The sequence below is a fragment of the Vitis vinifera genome, chromosome 19 (assembly GCF_030704535.1).
Source record: "Vitis vinifera cultivar Pinot Noir 40024 chromosome 19, ASM3070453v1".
Classification (NCBI taxonomy): domain Eukaryota; kingdom Viridiplantae; phylum Streptophyta; class Magnoliopsida; order Vitales; family Vitaceae; genus Vitis; species Vitis vinifera.
The window spans coordinates 6,019,859-6,043,592 of NC_081823.1; the positions used below are offsets into that span (position 1 = coordinate 6,019,859).

A 23,734-nucleotide genomic window follows, 5' to 3' on the forward strand; every position below is an offset into this window, starting at 1 on the left:
AATTAGTAATTTGATAGTCCTTGGGGTTCTAATTATATTTAGTTGTTAAGAAAATGGTAAAAATTTAATAAGTTGCGCTCTATTGATTACTCATAGGTAGTTCATTAAAAATGCATTTCTTGTTTTTAAGATTAATCCATCAATTTTTAAAATTTTAATTTAGGAAAAAGTATCAAATCCTAATTTTTATTTTTAAAATTAATTGAAATTATTGATTTTGTAGATGTTTAGATGAACATATATTATGTTATGAAGTTGGAATTGAAAATTTTCTTTGAAAGTGATGATAGTTAGTTTATTTTGGTTTTGTTGTATGATAAAAGGTTAAAAAATTTGGAAATTTGTAGTAAGTTCATTTTTTATCTAAATTTTATGATTTTTTTATGTTCAATTTTTGAATGAATATTCTATATTAAATTTATCTTTTCTCATAAAATTGGATGAGTTATTATGAGGAAAAAATAGTGGTTGCATGTAGTATAATTTTTATTTTAGTTTTGTAGATTTTTGTTTTAAATTGATTTCTTATTCAGTTTGGCGTCTTTGTGTACATTACAAGAAGTTAAACTCAATAACCAAAATGATCACTTCCTATTACCATTTTAACTCTTAGTGGGTATTCGGTGAAACTCAATATTATGTCTTAATGATTAAATTGACTTTAAGTTAAATAGTTTATAAGTCAATGACTTAAATTTTATTACTTATTTTCTTACTTTAAGTATTAAAGTTAGTTGACAAATTTAACTTATAATTTTAGTCTAAATCATCAAATTGACGTATTTAGCATTATTAATTTTAATTAATATTTATATTTTTACTAATCTTATGCAATAAATTTATTTGTTACATATTCATACTTAAAATAAAGAATTGTAGATACATAGGATGACTACAAAAATATTTACTCTAAAAGATAAGTTGTGAATGTAGAATCATAGTTATAAAATATACTTTCAATAAATAGGAGTAAATAAAAAAAAATTGAAATTAAGAATAAGTTAACTATTTTAATTTAATACTAAAAATTATTTTTTATTTTACATTGTAATATTAAGTTATTTTATCAAACATACTTAATTTATTTAATGACTTAAATTAAATTATTAAGTTAATTTACTAAATACCCTCTTTAAAAAAATGGTTATGTTATTATTGCTCTTTGGATGAGCACTTGGGTTACTTCCAAATAGTCACAACATTGGTAAATCACAAAAAAGACCATTTTTGTATGACCAATTGATACTTACACCTACAAGAGGATGTCTTTCAACTTGTGTAATTAATGTTACCATCCCATTTCAAATGTGCATGTTAAATATCTTTAGTGGTATGGTTGAAAGGACGATAGAGGTTTTCATAGATCGAAGATCTTACAACCTATGGGAAGATTTTTTATGATTGTTTTGTTCAATTTGAAGAATGTCCTAAAAATATGTATTGAGAATGACCTAATGCTTAATTGGAAGAAGTGTCACTTCAAGACAACTTCACGAGACGTACTTGATCTCATCTTCATGTTTTAGATGTGCATGTTAAATATTAAGAATGATAATAGAGGTTTTCATAAATGATCTTAATGTTAGAAAGACTCGTGATGATTGTTTGTTCAATTTGAAGGAAGTCCTCAAGAGACATGTGGTGAATGAATCCTCAATTGGAAGAAGTGTCACTTCATGGCAACTTGAGGAATTGTATTCGTCGTATGATCTCCAAATAGGAATCTAACAAAAATTGAATATTGCAAGGGGAGTTCACTTAGCTCATCCTTTCGAACTTGCAGAGCCCTTCAGACCCTTGGGCCTTACATGGGGCCCTAGGGCCTTACACGGTGGCCCTCAACTAAGAAATTCCTCCATTACGCTCAACCCCTTTAAGAGGTTAAGCTACATTCTAGCATCACTTTTCCCGTATAATGTAACACAAAAGGTTAAGAGGGATGACCAGCAAAGAGAAAAATGATGAAGAGTTAAAGAAGGAACCCTCCTACCTAAAAGGAATTCTCCTCTCCATTATTCCAATTTGTTCTTGTGTTTGAATGAGAAAAAATTCTATCTTTTCTAAAAGCTGTCAACCCCACATTAATTTTAGTTCATCATGGGCAGGGACACTATTGCTAACATAGATTATAACATTATAACCTCTATATAAAATGCCAATATAGATCGAAAAGCAACGGTTTAAATAACATCTACTAATATCATTGAAAACATTGTTAAAATACTTTTACAAATGTGAGCTAACATCAGGAAAGCAACAAAAAAATTTTGGTTTCAACAACATAGAAGGAATAGGAAAGGAGCATATAGAACTACTTCAAATTTAAGTCGATCTTTTGGAATTATCATCTCTGTGTTGTTTCTAAAGTGAAGTTACTACCTCGCTTTGGTACTGTAAATAACCACAGTTTTCTATGTAAGCAGACCCAATTGCATGTGACCTTTTCTCATGTTCATTCTGTGTTTCTTTAATTGTCCACAGCCTCTCAGGAGCTAAAACAAGGAGAACGATCGCAATTTGCTTAATTAAATTCAGTGATTACAAAGAGTGGATTTCAAAATAGTGAAGGACTTGCTCTTGATCACTTTTTGCCATGGTCAAAAGCGCTAAAGCAGAAAAGTTATCAATGTGCTAAGGGGGAAATATTGCAAAATTTCTGGGAATTGAGTGTTATATATGAAATTCTGGGAGAAGAAGATTTGAGCTAATCCGCAGATCAGATCACTAACAAGAACTGCCATGGAAGATTTGTTTCTTCAAGCAAATTTGAATTCAAACTTCCAGGATTAGATGTCATCAAAGTTACCCGAAGCACAAGATATGAATATGCTTGATGATGATCAAGTAAAGCATAACCCCACGAAATACGTTAAGAAAAAGATTCAACAGAATAACATGGTTCTGATTAGAAAAGTGTCCATATGCTTTGCACTATAAGCCAAGAAATCAAAAGAAAGGAGAATAACAAAAAGAAGCAAAAGCTTCACTGCCACAGCTTGCAGAGTTCTTGCTACCTGCCCCTACAAAACCAGGACAAACGATGCCATTCATGTCATCCGTTTAGCTTCATCCAAATCTGACACTACTGCTTTCAGCTCAAAAATCCTCCATTCTGACTGCCCATTTGTTCTCTTTCCAATGGCTGATTCCATTCTCACATCAGATCACCTGAAAAAGGCATTACATGTGTTGGGGCTCCTGAGTCTCTTGCTGCTGATGCAGAAAGTTGGTGCGACTGAGTTCAAAGTTGGAGGCCCAAATGGTTGGTCTGTTCCTGCTGATGCTGCACTCAGCTATAACCAATGGGCGGAAAGGAATCGGTTTCAAAGGGGCGATTCTCTGCGTAAGTCCTTTCATCATAGTTTGATCAATGATCTAGGCTTTCTGGGAAGTTCATTGTTCACCATACAATGCTCAGATTAATTCCATTTTCTGTTTGATTACTGCAGTGTTTGTTTACCCGGCTGGCAACGACTCGGTGCTCTATGTAAACAAGGATGATCATAACAATTGCAACACGGCAACACCCCTGGAACTGCACAAGGATGGGCACACTACTTTCAAGTTGAATCAGTCTGGTGCTCACTACTTCATAAGTGGGGTAGTAGATAACTGTCTCAAGAATGAAAAACTAGTGGTGGTTGTTCTTGCAGAGAGGAGCAAGGAATCTTTAACCCCTGCTTCCCCACCATCTGGATCAACAGATATAGTCCCACCATCTGGATCAACAGATATAGTCCCATCTCCGGCACCTGCAGGCGAGGAATCTCCTTCTCCACCTGAGGGGTTGGTGCAGATAGCCCCCTCCCCACCTCCTGGAGGTGAGGAGCCTTCTCCAAGTGGAGCTTCATCGGTATTTATCAGTTTTATCGGTTCCATCGGAGCTCTTGTTGGTTCATCTCTTCTTCTAGCTTGAAGGTTTGCAGCAAGAGTTGGATTTCCATCTTTGTGTATTGGTTTTTTTTTTTTTTTTTTTTTTCTTTTTTTGGGGTTTTCGTCTATGATTCTTCCCCAACCTTGCTCCCAGTGGATTGAAATGGGAATTCAAGAATGGTTTGGTGTTTGGGATATATTTGTTACAATAGAGAAATAAGCTGACGGTGACCATCTACATTGGCTTGATGATTATATTCACTATGTAAGTACAATGTAAATAAGGAAATAAAATGGGTTTACACTCTGAAAGCACGAATTTTCTTGTTTCTGTCCAAAGGATTTGTGGGCTTGTTTGATTCTGTTATTGGAAGTGTTTTGCAGGCTGGATCTCGTAAGAACGTAAACTCAAAACATCAATTTAACGCACCATGAGTTCTTTTAAAAAGTAAAAAATTCTCCAAAACAAGTAACCAGCCTCGATTTGGATACACTTCTTGTTTATGTTTTTAAAACCAAATAATAAGGTCTGTTTGGAAGCTGGTTTTGAGGACAATTTTTTGTTCTCCACAACAAAAAAAACAAAAAAAATGTATTTGATAACTAAAAACTATTTTCTAAGACTGTTTTAAGAAATAATTATATAAACATGTGGAATAATTAAAAATAAAACACTAAATATAAAAATTATTAAAAACATTTTAAGTTTTCAATCACATGATCGTTTTCAAAAACCGTTTTTCAAAATTGTTTTCGAAAATAATTACCTAACAGACCTTAAACTTTTATATAGACATAAGAATTTCAAGAGATTTAGAGTGCGTCTGACAATGACTCTAAAAAACGTTTCTAATTTTTCTAATACTTAAGGATAAAAAAAATTTAAGTGTTAAAAATATTAGAAGTGTTTCCTAAAATCACTTCCAAACGAGTTCTTAGAGCTCATTTGATAGTGATTTGAAGTGCTTTTAATATTTCTAATACTTAAAATTTTTATCATTTAAGTGTTAAAAATACTAAAAACGTTTTCTAGAATCACTTCCAAATGCACTCTTAGAACGTGTTTGATATTTATTTAAAAAAATATTTCTACCATTTTTAATACTTAAAAAATAAAAAATTTCAAGTGTTTAAAAAAATAGAAACACTTCTTAAAATCACTACACTCTTAAAATGTGTTTAATAATATTTGCTAGCCATTTTTAGTTAAAGTATTTTTTCTTAAATTGTTTTTAGAAAACTCACCTATAAAGTATTTCCATTAAAATTATTACAAGTGATTTTTTAACACAACAATTTATTTTTCAGATCAATTTTAAAAGTGTTTTTCAAACTTTACCAAACTCCCTTTTTTTTTTGTTTTTCTTTTTTTAAAAAAAATACTTTCTAAACTAAAAACACTTTTTAAAATCATTATCAAACAGAGTAAATGATAATGGTTTTAAAAACTATTTAAAAAAAAAATTTAAGGTATCAAAAAATTTTATTACCTCAAATTTTAAATTTTCCAAAAATGAGTTTTTAAAAGAATAAAGTAAATCTAAATATTTTTATATGATTTTCCACTTTTATATAAAAGAATTTTTATTTTAAAAAATATAAATAAATAAATAAAGAGACCCCAGTCCTTCAATTATCCACTCTGATATTTCTTCTTAGCAAAATGGAACTTGCATAACAGAATCAGAAATGTTTATTGACTGGTAATGAGAAGGAAATTGGCTTTGCAAATATTAGGGAAACTTGTAGGGAGCCACAATTCAGACTACATCTTTGATTGCTGAGTAAACTGAGAAAAAAGAAGGAAAAGCAATTGTGATCACAATTTCCTGTTTTCAAGGACCAAGACAATGAAAAGTTTGAAGGTTCACTCATATTATCTGCTTTCTCAGGAATCGAACATAGCCCAGAAGAGAAAAGAAGGTGATAAAAATAAATCCTTGCATGCATTACCCAAAATCTTTCTTTAATCATTTCCTGTATGAGCAACTAGAGTGGCTAATATGTTTATGTTTTCTCATGCATATTCGAGAGGGGCATACACATTGGCACTTCTTTTTACATAGACCATGTCACACAGACAAATGGGGTGTGAGAAATATGCCAATAATTCATCTTCCCATCAAAAATTTTTCCCTAGTTCAATCTTTTTCATCAGTCTCATTGTGTTGTGCAGAACTGAGTCCAATATCCCAGCAACCTGAAACAACCCACAAGGAAGAATAATTCAAAAGCTGAATTTGATGGATTATAAAAGGAAAATTTACTAAAGGAAAACCAACCGTGAAAACACCTCCAATGATGGCACAGACATTTGTAATAAAGTGCCAGAAGGACTTCCTATTTTCTGTCACTAAGACCTGATCAAAGGAAGAGAGAAAGTTAAGAGAATAGAAAAATGAAATGCAGGTAGAATCCTATTGCACATGAAGAACTGTATGGTTTGCTACAGACCTGCATAGGAGATAGCTCGAAATGGAATTTTGCAACAGGGATATATAAACTCTGCACCAAACTACTGTGGGCTGTGTACTCATACTCCTCGACCAACTTATGATCACGAGTTGTTATCACCTCTGTTTTCACTACTTGAAGATAATGCTCTATCTGCAAATTTGTAATTAGGAAACCACAGTTATGCAGGGGGAAAGACTGGCATATTCTTCATTTTGAAATATGGTACCATTTATCTAATACCTTATTTGCTTGTAGAGCTATTCAGCACATGCAACATTCACGGTCATGGACAACAATGAGTCTCCTGAAGGCTAGTTTTCTTTTTTCTTTTTTTTGACAGAGAGTAACCTAGGTATCTAATTAGATTTTATTGACTGTGCCAGGAAGGAAATGACAACTCATGTACAGAGTCTATGGGCAAAGACTAGTGTTAAGATCTGCCTTGTATCACATGTTCCCTCACAATAATGGTTAATAAAGCCTCACAAATTTTCTGACTCAATGGCACAAGCCAGCATTCCTGGAAAAATAAAACAAGATGACACCAAAAGAATTATAGAGCAAGGCCAGGGCACTTGAGAAGGGAGAAGCAGTTGTGAATTCATTCAATCAACTATTCCCATTTATGCACCTTCCAAGTAATCGGCCAGCATTATCACTTTCACTCTTCAACAAATGTCAAGACTCCTTAAAGCAAGAAACAGTGAACAAATCACTAGGCAATTCAATTAGTTGGGCCTTTTGTCCCAGCAAAAGCTCCTAGCATGCAACAGAAAAAATTGTAAACCTAAAAATACTGCCTATGATCCATTATTCATTCAACCAGTATGAAGGGAGCTAAATCTTCTATAGCTGTAGGCCCCTTAACTTTGTTTAACTTTGTGGAATGGTTGGGTTCTTGTTAAGGGCCGGTGAGTGCTTGTGTTTTTGTTGTTTTTTTAGGTGACACTTGTATACTCCCTGTATGCTCTGGGTCGCCTTTCAAGCACCCTTTTTCTAATGTATCTTTGTGCTTACCTATAAAAAAAAAAAAGGATATTTAGGGAACCTCTATATCCCATATCCTTCTCCTTGAAAATCCTCCAAGTTTATGCATCTTACTCACGCATGTGGTAGGTAAAAAACAGCAGAATTCTTTTTTGACATTTTAGAGAGAAGAATAGTGAAACAAATAAGGAATTAGAAGATCATCGAGGAACAGAAGCTTACAGTAACATTTGCATTTGAATCACTAGGATGACTAATATATGACCGGCCATTCAATCTATCATGGCTTCCACCAATATATGGTAGCACTCGTTTCATATCACTCATCACCCTTGGTGCAATCTTTCTGCCAAATGAAAGGTGGGAAATAACATGTGACATGTTCATTTGAGAGGGATCAAAGGAATGGGATCCCGAGCGAGCTGAAATGACAAGGTTGCCTGGAACCTGCACCAGTATGAGGATAACTCGCTTAAATATCAAGCATTTTCTAAAACAAAATTAGAAGTCAAGTAAAAAATTTAGATTTGGTTCCAATATAACTACTAGTATGGGAAAAAATATGCCAAAACAAAAAGGAAATTTGTTAATATATCTCACATGTCAATACCACTTGTTATGCAATATGACTGCGGGGAAATGATGGATAACTAGCGGTACAGAAATTGGTTGAGATCAAGCTATTTATCTAATATAAGCTTCTTTTGATCTTTGTTTAAATATGAATCTAAAATATGATCCTATAAATTCTATACATCTTGTTGAGATTAAAACATATCTAAAATATGCTCCTATAATTCTATTATCTTTGTTTAAATAACTATACCTTCTTAACACGCACAAAACCTTCAATTCTGCATCCACCTGTTCTGGGTGCAGGACGTTTTATATGGTCTGCCGTACTATCAGATTTATTCTCCAAAGCTAGCCTCTGAGACTCCAGTGGAATTGGAGCAACCAAAGTTTCCATCGTCTACAAGGGATGAGAATGCTAAATCAAGACATGTACCACTCTATACCTAATAGGCAATAGAATTATAAAGTCCACCAGTCAACTACATCCGTAAGTATTGACCATGTAACAGATAAAAGTAATGCCAATTCTACTTTGAATTTGTTCTTACAGTAACCAGGGTATCTGTATCTCGATCTCCATAATAGGATTCGTGATCATGGTGTCCGTGATCGTCCCTGTGGAGAAAACTAGTCAGATAACAATGTTGCATAATAAAGCTAAGAAGAAAAGCCCATGTAACTAGCAGAACTTTGTGAAGTAGAATATTATAACAGGAGTCATAAGAAATAAATAATGAATCCATAACTAAAATGCTAGCTGAATCATTTTTAATAATAAACCAGAAAATGTTCATATAAAAAAACTATTAAATTGGAAACTGAAATTTAGTGCCATCTGAATCGTTCTCCTGTATAACCTATTAGGGACTGTACCAGAAAAACACCAATCACAAATGAGCAGGACTTGGTGCCTCCTTATAAAATTTCCTGCATAAACTGTATGCGGTGAGTTGGCACATCTTGACCTCATAACTTATAAACTAAGGTTCAATTGGAACAATAGTTTATTCCATTAGGTGCAATATGACTGGTCATGTAGCTGTTAATTGGTTTGAGACCTATGTCCACAAGGACATTCGAAGAAATGTTTGAACAAGATAAGAACTAAACAAAGTTTTCTAGTGATATTAGAGGAAAAATAATAAGGGATGACAATAAGAAAAAAAAACATTTCATAACTAAAACAGCAATTAATCTTTATTCGAAAATGTTTAAATTTTGAAAATTAGGACTAGACATTTTACGATCAGCATTCTAACTTTGACGCTTATTGAAGATTATGGCAACAATGATCTTTAAATTAAGCATATACTTAAAATGAAAAAAAAAAAAAAATCATTTACATCTGATGAAAAGAACAATAAAGATACATAAGGATACATCTTATTTACCTCACATCACTTCCTTTACGGAAAATACGAATAGACGGATAACCCTGTATGTGATGCCTGAAGATTCATTGTGTAATACATGTTAACAGCAAAAAAGAAACAAGAAACAAATACAAATACAAAAACAAATAATAATAATAATAATAATGATAGTAATAATAATAACTACAATTACAACTACATGTTGTAAATAATTGTTAACAATTAACCAAAATGGAATGGCAATATAACAAAGAAAGAGAGAAAAAGATTATTTGTACTTCATGATAATGCTCCAAAAGAAAAATGCAATCATTTAAAATAGGTAATAATATTCTAAAATTAATATATATATATATATATATATATATATATAGGCAGAAGATCTTTAACTTGGAAACTCAACATAAAGAAAACTTTAATAGACTGCTGAATTTAGCATGAAATACTAAAGATTACAAATGAAGAAACTAATTATGAGGCTGAGAATGACTTTCAATTTCAGAAAATTCACCAAATAGCAGTGACATGTTACAAGCTTACTTATAAATAAATAATGGATTAAAAATGAGGGCTCAACTGACATGCATTAACATTCTACAAGTTCAGTTGCAAAACAGGAATTCTGCTATAAGTTTTGGTAATGACTAATAAACAAGTAAATCTTAGGATGAGATAGAATCATAGAAGTAGAGCAGAGAGTGGCTGGGTTCAGCTTAGGACCAAAACTGCTAAAACATCCCAGCAGAAAATGGTGCATTTCTGGCAGTTCACATACTAGCTGAAACTACCGTTTCTGGTCAGTATCAGAAACACTGTTCATCCATCAATAGACCTAATCCAAATTATAGGACTACGCCAGGACCAAACCTAAACTAACCAGTGTTGAATTGAATCTTACCAGTCAGTACTGGGGATTATTACAAATTGTTGAACTTGCTGCTTACCAACACACAATTATATGCAGCAACATGAGTCATGGACAGGCTTCTTTGCCTGCTTTAGTTCCCCATCTAAACAACTAGACAGTAAGTGATTTTTAGTGCCTCATGGACTCTTCCTTACCATCTCTGGGAAAAAGTCACCAACTAACAGCACTAAATCAATTCACTAGGCATTTCTGATGATTCAAGATGGGATATAAAAATTCTGTGATTCTTTAAATTTTTTCAAGTAAGAGAGAGAAGGAGAAATGGAAATAAAAACAATGAAAATCTATCTTATTCTCGATGAATAGAACATATTATCCAAATCACCCACCACTAAAAATACAAAAAAAAAAAGAAACATATAATATTAAACTAGAAAATACCTCCTACACAATTCACCTTCTTCAGTGCAGTCAACCTTTGCCATAACAATTCGCCCATCCAATTCTGGGTCATATCTAAAAGCAAGTATGAATGTGAGACTTTAGATAGCATATTGTCAAAATAATGCTGTTGAATATGTTTAACAAAGGAGATGATAAGGTACACCATTGACAAAGTTCATTTGCAAGAAAAAAAAAAAAAACCTATTAGAAGTACCTTTCTCTTATTATTTTGGCCGCCTTCTCCCATGAAGGTTTCTGAGGAAATAAATTGGAGTGAGGCAAAAAGAATAATAAAAATACTAGCAACGCTTGTAATGGCATCACTAAATGAAAGAGTTTCTAAATGAACAATTTAATCAAGTCCAGAATATGTATTACTTGACTAATGAAAAACACAAGCGATGAATTCAAAAGGAGCAAATGGTAGCCATTAGCCATAAATTCCTTTTCTAAGGATGTTGACCACTTGGAGGTAATGATCACTAAAGGAATTAAAATAAAAGAAAAATATTTAGAAGTGTATATCAAGGTTGTCGACAAGAATGAGACAAACTCCTAGGAGCACATTCCATATGAAGATGTTCTAAGATATAATGGAATCGTATAAAGTTACTCTAACAAGTGTACAAGGATGTCCCATTGAATCCAACAATGATGTATGGACATCCACAATTTAAGCTAGGAGTTTGCTAGCCCTTGAAGCCTACCTCAAGTAGCAAGGGGGATGTGGGAGGTTCCAGGTTCAATTGCCAACTAGGGGAAAAAGAGTTGCCTCTCCAAAAAATAAAATATAATAATATAATAAAATTAAATTAAAACACGGAGTTTGCTAAATCTCATACTCAGAAAGGATGAACGAGAATGCTAATTCAAGCAGCATCGAGGAACAACTAGACAATTTTCTTAAAAGCTTGAATATCATATCCAAATAATGCGCTTCCCTTACCACCATTAGTATATTGTAGAGACACACAATCACATTTTGTAGGTGCTTAAAATCACACATGTTGCATATTCATTTAAGGGTGGGAATTCATGGTCTTTTTAGTCTCATTCGGCCAATCCACTACATAAACAATAACCCAAATGAATGATTTATTTAGTATTTTAATTCTTTGAACAGTGAAAAGTTTATAAAACTAATTTGAAAAACCATGTTGGAAATCAGATGGCTAGACCTCTCTTATTTGGTTGGTTTTGTACACTTAAATTTGGGCTCCCATCAAATGGTGAGCCTTGATATATAAAATAAACGTGCCATGTACTGTACTGGATTTGCGCTCATGTGACTGCATGCTCCCTCATAGTAGCATGTGGAATTAAAAAAAAATGGATTTTTCTCAATAAAATAATTCATTCCACAGGGTTTTTTGGATGGATAAAGTATCTTTATGGTTCATAGGGCTTAAGAATTTTTATGGTTGTATTGGAATTTTTTTCCCTTCAAAAAAAGTTACCAGGCGAGTACTCCAATAGCACCAAGGAGCAAAGAAATTGACAACCAAAATAGCATGCCTGCAAAAGAAATATTAGCAATAAATCAAACAGAAATATCACTAAATTCACTGTGGCTGTATGGCAAGGAAATTCTTCACCATGAAATTGTGGAAACTTGAAAAATCACAGGTTTAAAACTCAGATTCATGACTTACTGATGTGAATATTTATAAAAATTCTGAGCTGTTAGTGAAGCAGAACCTTCACTATATTCTTCATCAGTTTCATCTCCATGCTTGATGACTTTCCCAACTGGTCCTGAATGAAACTCAGCGCCAGTAGGTCTTAAATCTGGATCTATTGAATACTTACGAATAGTTTTTGTTATGTTCAGCCTGTTCTGCAAATGAGAGAACATAAGTTTAGGCCAGTTCTTACTGCACTCAGATAAATAATAAGTCACAAAATAGTTCAAAATCGGGGAGTAACAAATCACATACATATGAATAGACACACACATATAATACAATCAGGGGCAAGCCAGGCTGAATATGTTTTCCAAGGAAATAAAAAGCTAAACACAGAACAAACTGTGATCTTAGATTGACTTAAGTGATGAACAAACTTAGCCAAAATAGATTTGAAATATACAATATAATACACAGTACAACTGTATGAGCACACATGCATTTCTATTTGTGGCATACATGCATGGGCCATGTGGTGAATGTGAGTTTAAAAAGAAAAATGCGTATATACATATCACATGGAAATAGAAAATAGTATGTATTAATAAAATCTTCCTTATAAAAGAAAAGCACCAATCAAAACAAAAAGGATTTTTTTTCAACATTAAAATCCATTGAGGTTTTCAAAGACCTAATGTTTTACTCTTAAACCAATAAAACCTTCAACAATTACATGAATTTTTTAAATTCAAAACATTCAAATGTGTTCCTATGTTGATTAATCTCTTAAAATTTTCTAAAATACATGCATAAGAGACTCCCAAGTCCCAACATTCTCCACTAATAATAAAAATATAGCATGTTTCTACCAAGGTAGCATACCCTGCAACATTATTTTTTAAGCAAATAATATTTAAGCAGTAATACTGTGTGGTCATTGTTTCTCAGCATTATCAATGCAAGAGAAAATTTTGTAAGATTACGCAGTACTCCCTCAGATGCTGATAAAAAGGAAACTCTTCTACAGTCAAATACAAAATAAAAATTATAAAAAATAAAAAAAGAAGCTTGGGATAATCCATTGAGCACTGATCATTAAAAAATTCTACTACCTTTTTTCAAAAACTAATTAAACGAGTTATGTTGAGTGATAGAAACTTACTGTTCCCAGCACATCACTCACATCAACTGATGCAAATTCACATGAGAGAGCAGGAAAACTACACAGAAAATTTTAAGGAAAATGTTAGACAACCCAATCAATAGAATACATAATTTATATTATTAATTAATACCAAATAGATTAATATTGAAAAAGGAGGAGCCAAGCAGTTGACTGAGAAGGCGCACAAAAGATAATAGCATTAATAGAAATATGATATACAGAACTAAACAGAATAACTTAAATTTTTTAAGGACATTCACATAAATATGCATGAGAATTTAAGTAAAAAAAACTGCACATCTTGTTTGATCAATCATCCAAAAGGCACTAGGTTCAATCTAAATTCTTTGGGCTTTATTTATTGGCTTAAATCTAACAGAAGCTCAGAGAATGACTAAAAGCTATGGTTCTGTGAAGAGTAGAGCTGATTCTTGGTTATCTATTTTGGGAAATTTGGAAGGAAAATAACCATAGGGAATGGAATATTCAATAATCAGGGCTCACTTTGAATATTATTACAAGGAGGTAGCATCTCATACCATAACAAGGCCCCATGTGGCCAAGTAATTTTTTGGGTTCCATATAGAGATGACCAAAAACCCCATCAGGTCAGTTCGGTTCCCATGGGGATCTGCACCTAATGAGGTCGGAATGGGGCATAATAATTGGAGTTGGGGTCAAGAATGGGGAAAATTAAACAAAACTGAGCCAAAGACAGCCTGATTATATGTGTATGCATGTGTGTGTGAATATATTAAGAAAGTAACAAAATAACAATACTAAATATATTCATTCATAATAATATATATTATGAAATAGGGTTTATTACACTTTACCCCTCAACCTATAGTGTGTTTTGCATATTGCCCCCTCAAGTTCAAAATCGAGCAATGTACCATTCATCCTTTATAATTGCATGCAATGTGCCTCTTTTTAGAGACGACGTTATTTTTTTGGACGGAAAGGCACGTGTTTTCCGTGTGACCGAAGGCAAAATGATCATTTTCTTAATAAGTGAGGGCAAAAGGGTCATTCCATTTTAACCTTAATCTACAACTGTCCTCTCCCCCATCGATAGTTTCTTCCCTTGTTGCCTGGTGAAGCCCCAAGCCGAAGCCTTCCTCCCCCCAAGGAAGCTAATGCAAGGTTGACAACGAAGAAAAGACGTGGAGTTCAACGGTAATTTTTTTACTTCCAATTCTTTAATGGGTAGAAGCATGTCGAGAAAGAGGGTTAGGGTTTTGTTTTGATCTTTTAGAAGATTTGGGGAAATTTTGGGAGAATAAAACTCGGTCAAATTGAGGGTGAAGGTTTCATTTGATGTTTCAGAAGAGTGAGGGAAATTTTGGAGGAAATTTGGGGATTTTAGGGTAAGAGAAATTATTTGGCGATTTTGCAAATTTCCACTCCACGGACAAGGAGGAACAATGGACAAGGAGAAATTATGTGGGGCTTTTGGCAGCAACTTTGTGGGATTGGGATTTTAGGGTTTCAAAGGGAAGAAAAAACGGGGAAGGAGAGCTTCAACTTGGGGATAGGGGAAGAAACAGTCGGTCGACCAAAAAGAGGAAGGCTACAGATTGAGAAAAAAATTACCATTTTGCCCTTGATCGAGAACACATGCCTTTCCATCCAAAAACATAACATCATCTTTAAAAAAATGCACATTGCATGCAATTATAAAAGATGGGGGGTAGTACATTGCTCAATTTTGAACTTGATGGGGCAATGTGCAAAACACACTATAGATTGGAAGGGTAAAGTGTAATAAACCCAATGAAATATATTCATTCATAAATAGTTTTATATTTATAAAATTTAAAAACATTCTATATGCTATTAAATATATTTATTTATTTATTTATTTATTTATTTATTTATAATTTGATTTATTTTGACAAAATAATAAAATATGAATCTTGTCACACCAAAAACTCTTTAAACAAAGTCCTCATTTGACTAAAGATTCATTAATTTTTTTCATTATTGTTATTATATTTTCTCTTTTTTAAAGGTAGTTTTAACAGAAATGGTAGTCTGTCCAATTGTGATCTTGTTATTATTTAATAAGAATGAACTTATTAAAAAAGAATGATTTACTAATTTAAATCAAATAGTGACTAGGCTCAAAGAATCACCCTTTTTCGTTATTATTCTTATATTTTCTTATTTTTAATGGATAAAGTCACGTTTTTAATTATTTATACATTGTAATAAGAAGTATCATCAATAAAAAATACAAACTTTATTAATTTTTAAAGATGGTGTCATCATTCAAATACAAATGAATCAAATGATACTTATCTTAAGTATTTTGTTTTTTCTTTATTTTAAAAAATAAACAACAAAGAAATTAATATAATCTTATATATTCTCTTGATCTTGAATATCTTTTTAATTATTATAATATTTAAAAAAATTATTAATATAATTAAAATATTAATTAAAAAATAAATATGTTTCATTTGTCATTTAAATTAATTATTCTCTTGATCTTGAAGATCTTTCTTAAATATCTTGATTTTTGAAATATTAAAAAGTCATACAATTATTAACTATCAATCTAACTAAAATATTAAATAAATAAAAATTAAATATTTTTCACATGCATGTATTATAGAGTTGTCTTTTCATAAATAAGTTCTTATCCATTGAAAAATTATAATTTAATAAAAATAAAAACTCAATCAATAATTTGCATTAATAAACCAAAAAATGTGGATTGGGTCATGCATGTTTATTTCTTTTTCTACAATAATACATACATATATACATAAATACACACACACACACACACGTGTGTGTATATATATACATTTATAATTAAAAAAAATGTTTTTAAAAACTTATTGTTTTAGAGAGCATGATATAAATTATGGGTCCAAATTATACGGTTTAAACTTTTAGGAAATTAGTTGTTCAACATGGTATTAAAGCCTTGTTTGGTAGGAGGTTGAGTGATCGAACTTCACCACAACATTTTTATTACCCCAATTTATAAAGTCCACATGTAAGACTGAAAAATGAAGGCTACATGTGAGGATGGTATTAGAGAGCATGATATGTGGGTCAAAATCCTACAAGTTTGAACTTTTAGTAAAATTGGTTGTTCAATGTTGATTAAAATAACATGGGAGGGATAAGGGTGAGGATTGGGACGAGGAGCTTATCCCTCTAGCTTAGGGTGCAACATGGGCAGGTTGGGAATGTTTGATAGTCAACCCAAGAATAAATGACATCTTCTGAAAGCTCAACCCAACCCAATTTGTAACCCAAGTTGCCCGACCCAAGCTCAACCCAAACATTTTCTCCCAAGCTCGGGGTTAAAATCGTGCTAGGCACCTATATGCATTATACATAAGAATCAAAAAATATGAAATCTTAGGTAAGAAAAAAAAATGTATGGGTTAGGCTCAGATTGATTAGTTTATGTAGACTAATCAGGTCAAAACTCGGGCTGGGTCAGGTTGCACCAAGGAAAAGTAAAAAAAAAAAAAAAAAAAGTGTATGATATAATAGCACACCAAAGAAAGCTTGTCCATGAAGGCTTACATTTCACTATAGATGGAAATAAACCATATTTATTAATCTTACCAATATCAAATCCATCAATCTAATGCAACAATTTAGTATAAGATAAACTATTTAATTTTAATAGATAAAAAGTTAATCTATCAATTTCTATGTAAGATAAAACTATTTGAGTATTAATTAAATTATTAAAATCAATTAAAGTTCAAATATCACTAGTTAAATAATATAGCATAAAATTGAATTATTTATAATACATATATATATATATATATAAGAAAATATAATTATCTAATTAAAATTATTAAATCCTCAATTGGGGTTCGGGTTACCGAATGCCCCAACCCAATCCAAGCCCAATTCAAGATGGCTTTTTCTACCTAAGGCCAACCTAAATTGCAAGAGGGGCTACCCCAGCCAACCCAAAATCAAATTGAGTTGTTGAATCCATCCAAGTTGCACCCCTACCTAGCAAGGAATCCCCGTCCCAACTTGCTTATGGGGTAAGAATGGGGATTAGGGAAGCAGACCCAACCCTACCCCACTCCATTTCCATCCCTAGTTCCATATGCTATTTCAACTCATGATTGATCACCTATAGATAGCTTTGATTTTCACATGCTATCTCCATTCGTAATTGACCTTGAACACAATTTTGTATTTTCTTTTAGAACATGTACATATTTTACATCTTTTCTATACTAATATGTATTTACTTTGTTAAAAGAATTATAAAAATTTAATATTATAGTAAGCAAAAAGATAAAAAATAAAAAAATAATAATAAAAAAAATTAAAAAAAATTATTTCATCATAGAGAGAGAGAGTGTGTGTGTTTGTGTGTGTAATAAGAATGGAGCATTCAATGGACGAAGATGGACCATATATGGCTGTCAAGCAGGATATCCATGCATCAGAAAAAAGGGCAACATTAAGTGAGCATGAAACAGGACAAGAAGCATTTTTAATATGCTCCACAACAACATTGTCAAAGCAACACAATAATACCAGACCACCATTATACCAAACACACCTCTAAAACAGGCTCCAAATCATCAAGCATGGCCATAGCTGAAGATTTCAAACTAGGATCTTAGCGATAAATAGTCAAGTAAAATATGTTTGTGAAAGATCAAACTTAAATGCTACAAGAGGAAAAAAAAAAAGGAAAAAGAGAAAAGCAAAGATAGAATATGGCTGACATGAAGAATACACAATAATAAAGCAACCACATATATAAGTACAAACACAAGTACAAAAGTTCAAAGAAACTTCATAACCCAGCAAAAAACATGTTATCGAATTAATGCCATGGAATTAATGCCAGAGAATAACACCTGATATTGAATTCAATTCGTAAGAAATCCCCATCAGAACTCTGGTCAACAATAACAGATGTAGAGGTGCTCACTGACAAATAATTACTCAGTTCCTGCAAGATGAAAATCATGGCTTACTTCTGGATACAAATTAAAGCCATTAGTAGCATAAAAAAGTTCTCAAAATAGCCTGTAAAATAATAAGACATACATAGATGTAATGCCTCAATATAGGAAGTTGAAATAGTTTCAAAGAAAGAGAAATTAGAGAAAGTGAAAAACATGTGAAAAGAACAAAATTAGAGAGAAATTTATCAGGAACATCAATACAAAACTTTTTAGCAAGAACAATGTGATATGCATGTGATAAATTACTATAGAATTTTTTTTGATAGGTAATACATTACTATAGAATTAGGTCTAGCAATAATCAAGAGCCATGATGAATACTCATATCAAATCCAGTTTCTGCCAACAAAGGAGGTATGAATTTCCTACCATTCCAAATAGAAACATCATGGATAAGGCTGCTATTACGGATAACCCTGCACCCGATAATGATGCCTCCGTCAAATCCCTAGGAATTTTTCTGCAGCAAAACAGAATAAGTAAATGAATATATTCCATGAAGTATCATCAAGACTCATGCTAAAGATTCGAGAATACCCAATAAAGATGTAGATAACATACCAAATACTTTTGTTGTCAACACCTGACCAAATGAAAGAGGGAAAAAAACAAAGAGAAACAACAACTAGAGCACATCATCTCCTCAACCTTATTCACTTCTTCTAACCCATTATTGCTATTATTGTTATTTTTTAAAAAAAGAGTAAACAATTCCACCTTTCTTTTATATCAGTAATGTACACTCCATTTTAGTTGCTTAATGAGGCACTTGAACACCATGTAGAAATGAAATAACTGCACTTTGTTATCACAGCATATTAAAGCCAGAATCCAAGCTTTAGAAAAAACTTATTACCAAATAAACTGGACTCATTATAACTATATGAAATGGATGATAAAAAAATGACAGAATATATGCTCCAAAATAAACTTGTTTCAAATTTAACCATGAAATACAATAGACTTATTTCAAATGGATAATCAAAAAATGGAACAGAGTATGTGCATGAAACAAACTTGATTCAACAATGGCAAAATAAAATAGATTCATTCCATATGTTTGCAAAACAGATGGAAAAGCATGATTTTTCTATGGGGACATCCAAGAGCCCCCTGACTGATTAGCATCCACCAAAAGAAACAATATGAGAAATTGGAACCTAAAGGTCAACAACACGTAGCAAATTCTTAGAGCACTCTGTGTCACCAAAGGACTCACCAAACGTATGGCATGTGGTTATGGCTTGTAACAGCAATCCACCAAAAAGGTAGTTGGATTCTAAGCCAAATTGTGGGTAAACATGGTTGAGAAGTTTTGGTTCTTTTCTGCCCTTCCTAGATGAGTTTTGTTGCTTGAGTTTTACTCTTACCTGCTTTCTAGTTCACCTCTTCTCTTTGTACACCAACTAATTCTGAAGGATCCTTGGTTTTTATCTCTTTTTTCTCCTCTCTCTTTCCTAATAAATTCTTCTTCTTAGAGAAGAAAACCCTCAAGGCACAAATCCCCACCAGAAAACCAAACACAAGTAACCATTTCCCATACCCATCTCGTCCCTTTCAATTTTCCGGGCTCAAATAATCCCTACTCATCACATTGTTTCTCATTTTCAGATTAACCATCTCCATTTTTATGCCCAACTCAAATCAAAATGAGCTAAATAGTCCCTAGTGAAAGTTTTTCACACATTACCCAAAACACATCCACTAAGCTATCAGCCAAATGCGACCAAACCCTCATTCCGCCAATGAACGAAAATCCGAACACATTAAACCCGACCAGAAGCATTTCGAAATCAATATTCTCCAGTCCAAATCAAACCCAAAATGCCAACCCAATTACATCCACAACCAAACACTTCCAAAACCAATAATATCACGCAAAAACATCAAACAAAAAAACAAACAAGATTTCAAAGAATAATAACAACAATAATCATAAATTGGATCACATGACCGCATTTCGAGATTCGTATATTGAAAAAGAGACGGATCTAACCTGTAAAAATCCACAGATTTGATCTTGCTGGTGGAAACCATGGTTGCGGAGAAAGGTTCTAGCGAGACAGCCCAGGCAAACAACAGATCTGTGCAGAGAAAAAGAGAGTGAAATTGGAATTGCCTGGCTTTGAGATAAAACGACACCGTATTCTGCGTTCCGTACGGAACTTGTCCTCCCTGTATGTTGCCTGAGTGAAGTTTAATTTGGACGGACCGTAGGGCGGATCCAGGAGCAGCGGCTGAGTCCAATTAATGAGAATGCCTTTAATAACGGGGTGTGTCAGGGTCAGGGTCATGGTCATGGCCCCATGGTCAATGGCTTATAGGCCTCAATTTTTTGTGGTTACGTAAAATTCAGGTTGTGGGTGTTTAATATTTGATCACGTGAGCTTATCAAAGATTTTGCCATGATGTGGCCTTTCTCACATTCTATTTTAATGTCTATGGACCATTTTTTCCTTTTTTTTGTAAATGTCACTTTCAAATTGACATGTTTATGTTTCCTAATTTGGGTATTTTTTAATGTGATATAATTATTACATAGAATTCATTTCTTATATTTTGATAATAATTTTATTCCTTTTCTTCATCCTATTTGTTTATATTAAGATATTTCTTTAAAAATAATTTTTTTTTTCAAGATATACCATATAATACACAATATACATACGTGTGAGCACACATGCACTTGTATATGTAGCATACATGCATGTATTATATCGTTTTTTTACCTTAGTCATATTTTTCATAATTTGATTATATTTTTTGTATTTTAGTCATAATTTTTTTTTTTTTTTACCTTTGTTGCATTTCATACTCTTGTCACATTATTTATGATCATATTTTTCGTACTCAAATCACATTTTCATTATTTTGCTGCATTTTTCATATATTTGTTACATTTTTCCATGCATTAATCACATTTTTTATATTTTTCATATCTCAATCGCATTTTTCGTACTTCGACCGTAATTTTGTACTTGTACCCTAGTCATGTTACATTTTTTATATCCCAATCAAATTATTTATATCTTGTCAACATTATTCATATCTTAGTCCTTATCATATTTATGATTGTAGAATTCTCATTGATAGATTTGAAACAACCTAGTTGAAGGGTAGGTCCTAGATTATGACCTAGAAGTAACATTTGACAATGATATAAAAACTTCTTATATTTTAATCCAATCATATTAATATACTTTGATTTTAATATAAGAAATATTATAACTATATTGCATTATAGTAAAGTAAGCAAGAATAGTAACAATGTCGTCATTTTATGATGTCATCCCCTCTACGTGATATAAGAGCAATAATATTATTTGATGCCTTATGCTAAAAACAACCTAATTAAATCTATATGATTTTTATAATTATATTCAAATATATTATTTTTATATGAAATATAATTTATAGATTATGGTTGTTTGGCAAAATAAGATATGATAGCACAAATATATCTTAAAATATTATATTTCATCGAGTAGGATATGCATATGATAAGATATTATTTTCTTTATGAGCCAACATTGACACTATCTATGGGAAGTGAATATAAAAGCCTAAAACAGAACACGATGGCTAATACGCCTGCTACAATTCAATCAACCAATAAGAACAAGCAGTTCCAAACTTGGCAAGATAGAATGGAAAGGAAGCAAGAATACTATGAGTGGCGAATGCAATCTCTGCTTCAACAGACAAAACAACTAAAGTAAGAAATCTAAGGGCTATGGGCTCAGATGGCCATGGGGCACCATTTGAAAAGTCGTCGCAGCCCCAACTAACAAACAACTTTGAGACGAGATTGAAGCCAAATAGAGAGAACTTCTCACCAATATGCTAAGTCGTCCCTACAAATGGATGTAGGACTATTTACTAATAGTTTCCCAACATTACCAAAATCGGTGCATTCACCAATCAATTGGACTCAAGTGGAAGATGCAACAAGCTTTATTAGAGAAAAATGGAAAAAAAAATGGTAAGAATGGGGTTTACGTCTCTCATACGCCATGAAAGCTCGTCTAGGACCTCAAGAGAAAAAGGCACTAGCATCGCCACGCATCTTAGAGGCCCTAAAGGCACGATTGGGCCAATTGAATGATGAGGCATCACCCAGCCGTCTGCCTCAATGTTCAGTACTAGAACTGCCACCAATAAATAACCCGACGACAAAGGCCCCATTTGGCTCCATAAGTCGACAGTTGGATGATATGCTCTTCACGTCGTTTGGTCCCCACATCATCAATTACGAGCTACCTAGGGGGTTTCAAGTGCCTAAGTTCACGATGTATGACAGGATAATTGACCATTTTGACTATTTGATCCACTTTCTTGACGTGCCATTATGCAAAGTCTTTATGGTCAACCTCCATGGTCTAACTCTCTCTTGGTTCCATTAACTCCTGCAAAATTCTATTAATTCTTTTCGAGACGTCTCAAAGGCCTTTGTAGGCTATTCTTTATGTTTTGCTCAATAAAAACAGAATATAAGCACTCCGCAGAATATTAAGATGCAGGAGAATGAATTGCTGAAGGACTTCATGAAGTGGTTTGAACAAGTAGTGCTCCAGGTGGAGTCCTATAGCATGAATGTCATCTTATAGATCTTCAATTAGTCACATGCATCAATGGACAACTTGTTTAAAAAGGCAAACAAATATGTCATGCTCGAAGATGACGTTTAGACAGCCTCCCAACACATCCTAGTTACGAATCAAGTAACTAAAAATACTAAGGTTAGGAGCTCGAAGCCCTCAAATGGCCAATCCAGACAGGGCAACTAGAGACAAGAGGGATTGCAATAATGACAACTACCCAAACTTATTCCATTGATCGTCTCCTATGAGAGGATCCTCCCACTGATCCAAGAATTGTCTGAGTTCAAGTGGTTAGAGCCCATCAAAATTGATTCATCCAGGCGTGATTGAAGAGGATGATGCTCTTGTCAAAAGGAGCACAAGCACACCATAGAAGAGTACAAGAATTTGTACTACTTGGTGGAGAAGCTTATCAAAGCTAGATATCTCAAGTAGTATGTCCGCATCTTTAGAGGCCATGAAGACAACACAAGAAGCACCGAAGCAAACTCTTACCTCCCCCATAGCACCCAAAGTAATGATTAATTATATTCACAATGGACCAAAGGATGACAAATATCATTCTAGGTGATAAAGGAGGAGAATGCTCCACGCGACCATAATGAGGGTACAAACGATGAACAAGAAATGCGAAAAGAGTGAAAAGGAAAATCCAAAAAGTAATCCACTATCTAAGGCATACGCGCAAACATCGGGGCATCTAAAAAGACACGTCACCTAACGAGTCGCCCAAATTGATGTGACTCCTCGAGACGTGTGTGACGGACACGTGTCCCATGGCACAAA

The 23,734-nt window shown here is 32.9% G+C and overlaps 2 protein-coding genes across 2 annotated transcripts; one reads left to right on the forward strand and one right to left on the reverse strand.

Moving 5' to 3' along the window:
- Positions 1–2,982: 2,982 nt before the first annotated feature.
- On the forward strand, positions 2,983–4,188 carry LOC100253691 (early nodulin-like protein 9). The gene is made up of 2 exons (XM_002278984.4): positions 2,983–3,343; positions 3,450–4,188. Exons 1-2 carry the CDS (start codon positions 3,139–3,141, stop codon positions 3,914–3,916), a joined length of 672 nt encoding a protein of 223 aa, XP_002279020.1. The 5' UTR covers positions 2,983–3,138; the 3' UTR covers positions 3,917–4,188.
- A 1,609-nt stretch (positions 4,189–5,797) lies between these two features.
- On the reverse strand, positions 5,798–20,684 carry LOC100265937 (protein disulfide isomerase-like 5-4). Its single transcript, XM_002281613.4, has 15 exons — positions 20,344–20,684; positions 18,717–18,807; positions 18,237–18,331; positions 13,366–13,423; positions 12,231–12,415; positions 12,036–12,093; positions 10,793–10,833; positions 10,576–10,650; positions 9,285–9,341; positions 8,442–8,508; positions 8,144–8,290; positions 7,540–7,764; positions 6,328–6,480; positions 6,156–6,233; positions 5,798–6,073 (listed from the first exon to the last, which is right to left on the reverse strand). Exons 1-15 carry the CDS (start codon positions 20,382–20,384, stop codon positions 5,996–5,998), a joined length of 1,449 nt encoding a protein of 482 aa, XP_002281649.1. The 5' UTR covers positions 20,385–20,684; the 3' UTR covers positions 5,798–5,995.
- Between the last annotated feature and the right edge of the window lie 3,050 nt (positions 20,685–23,734).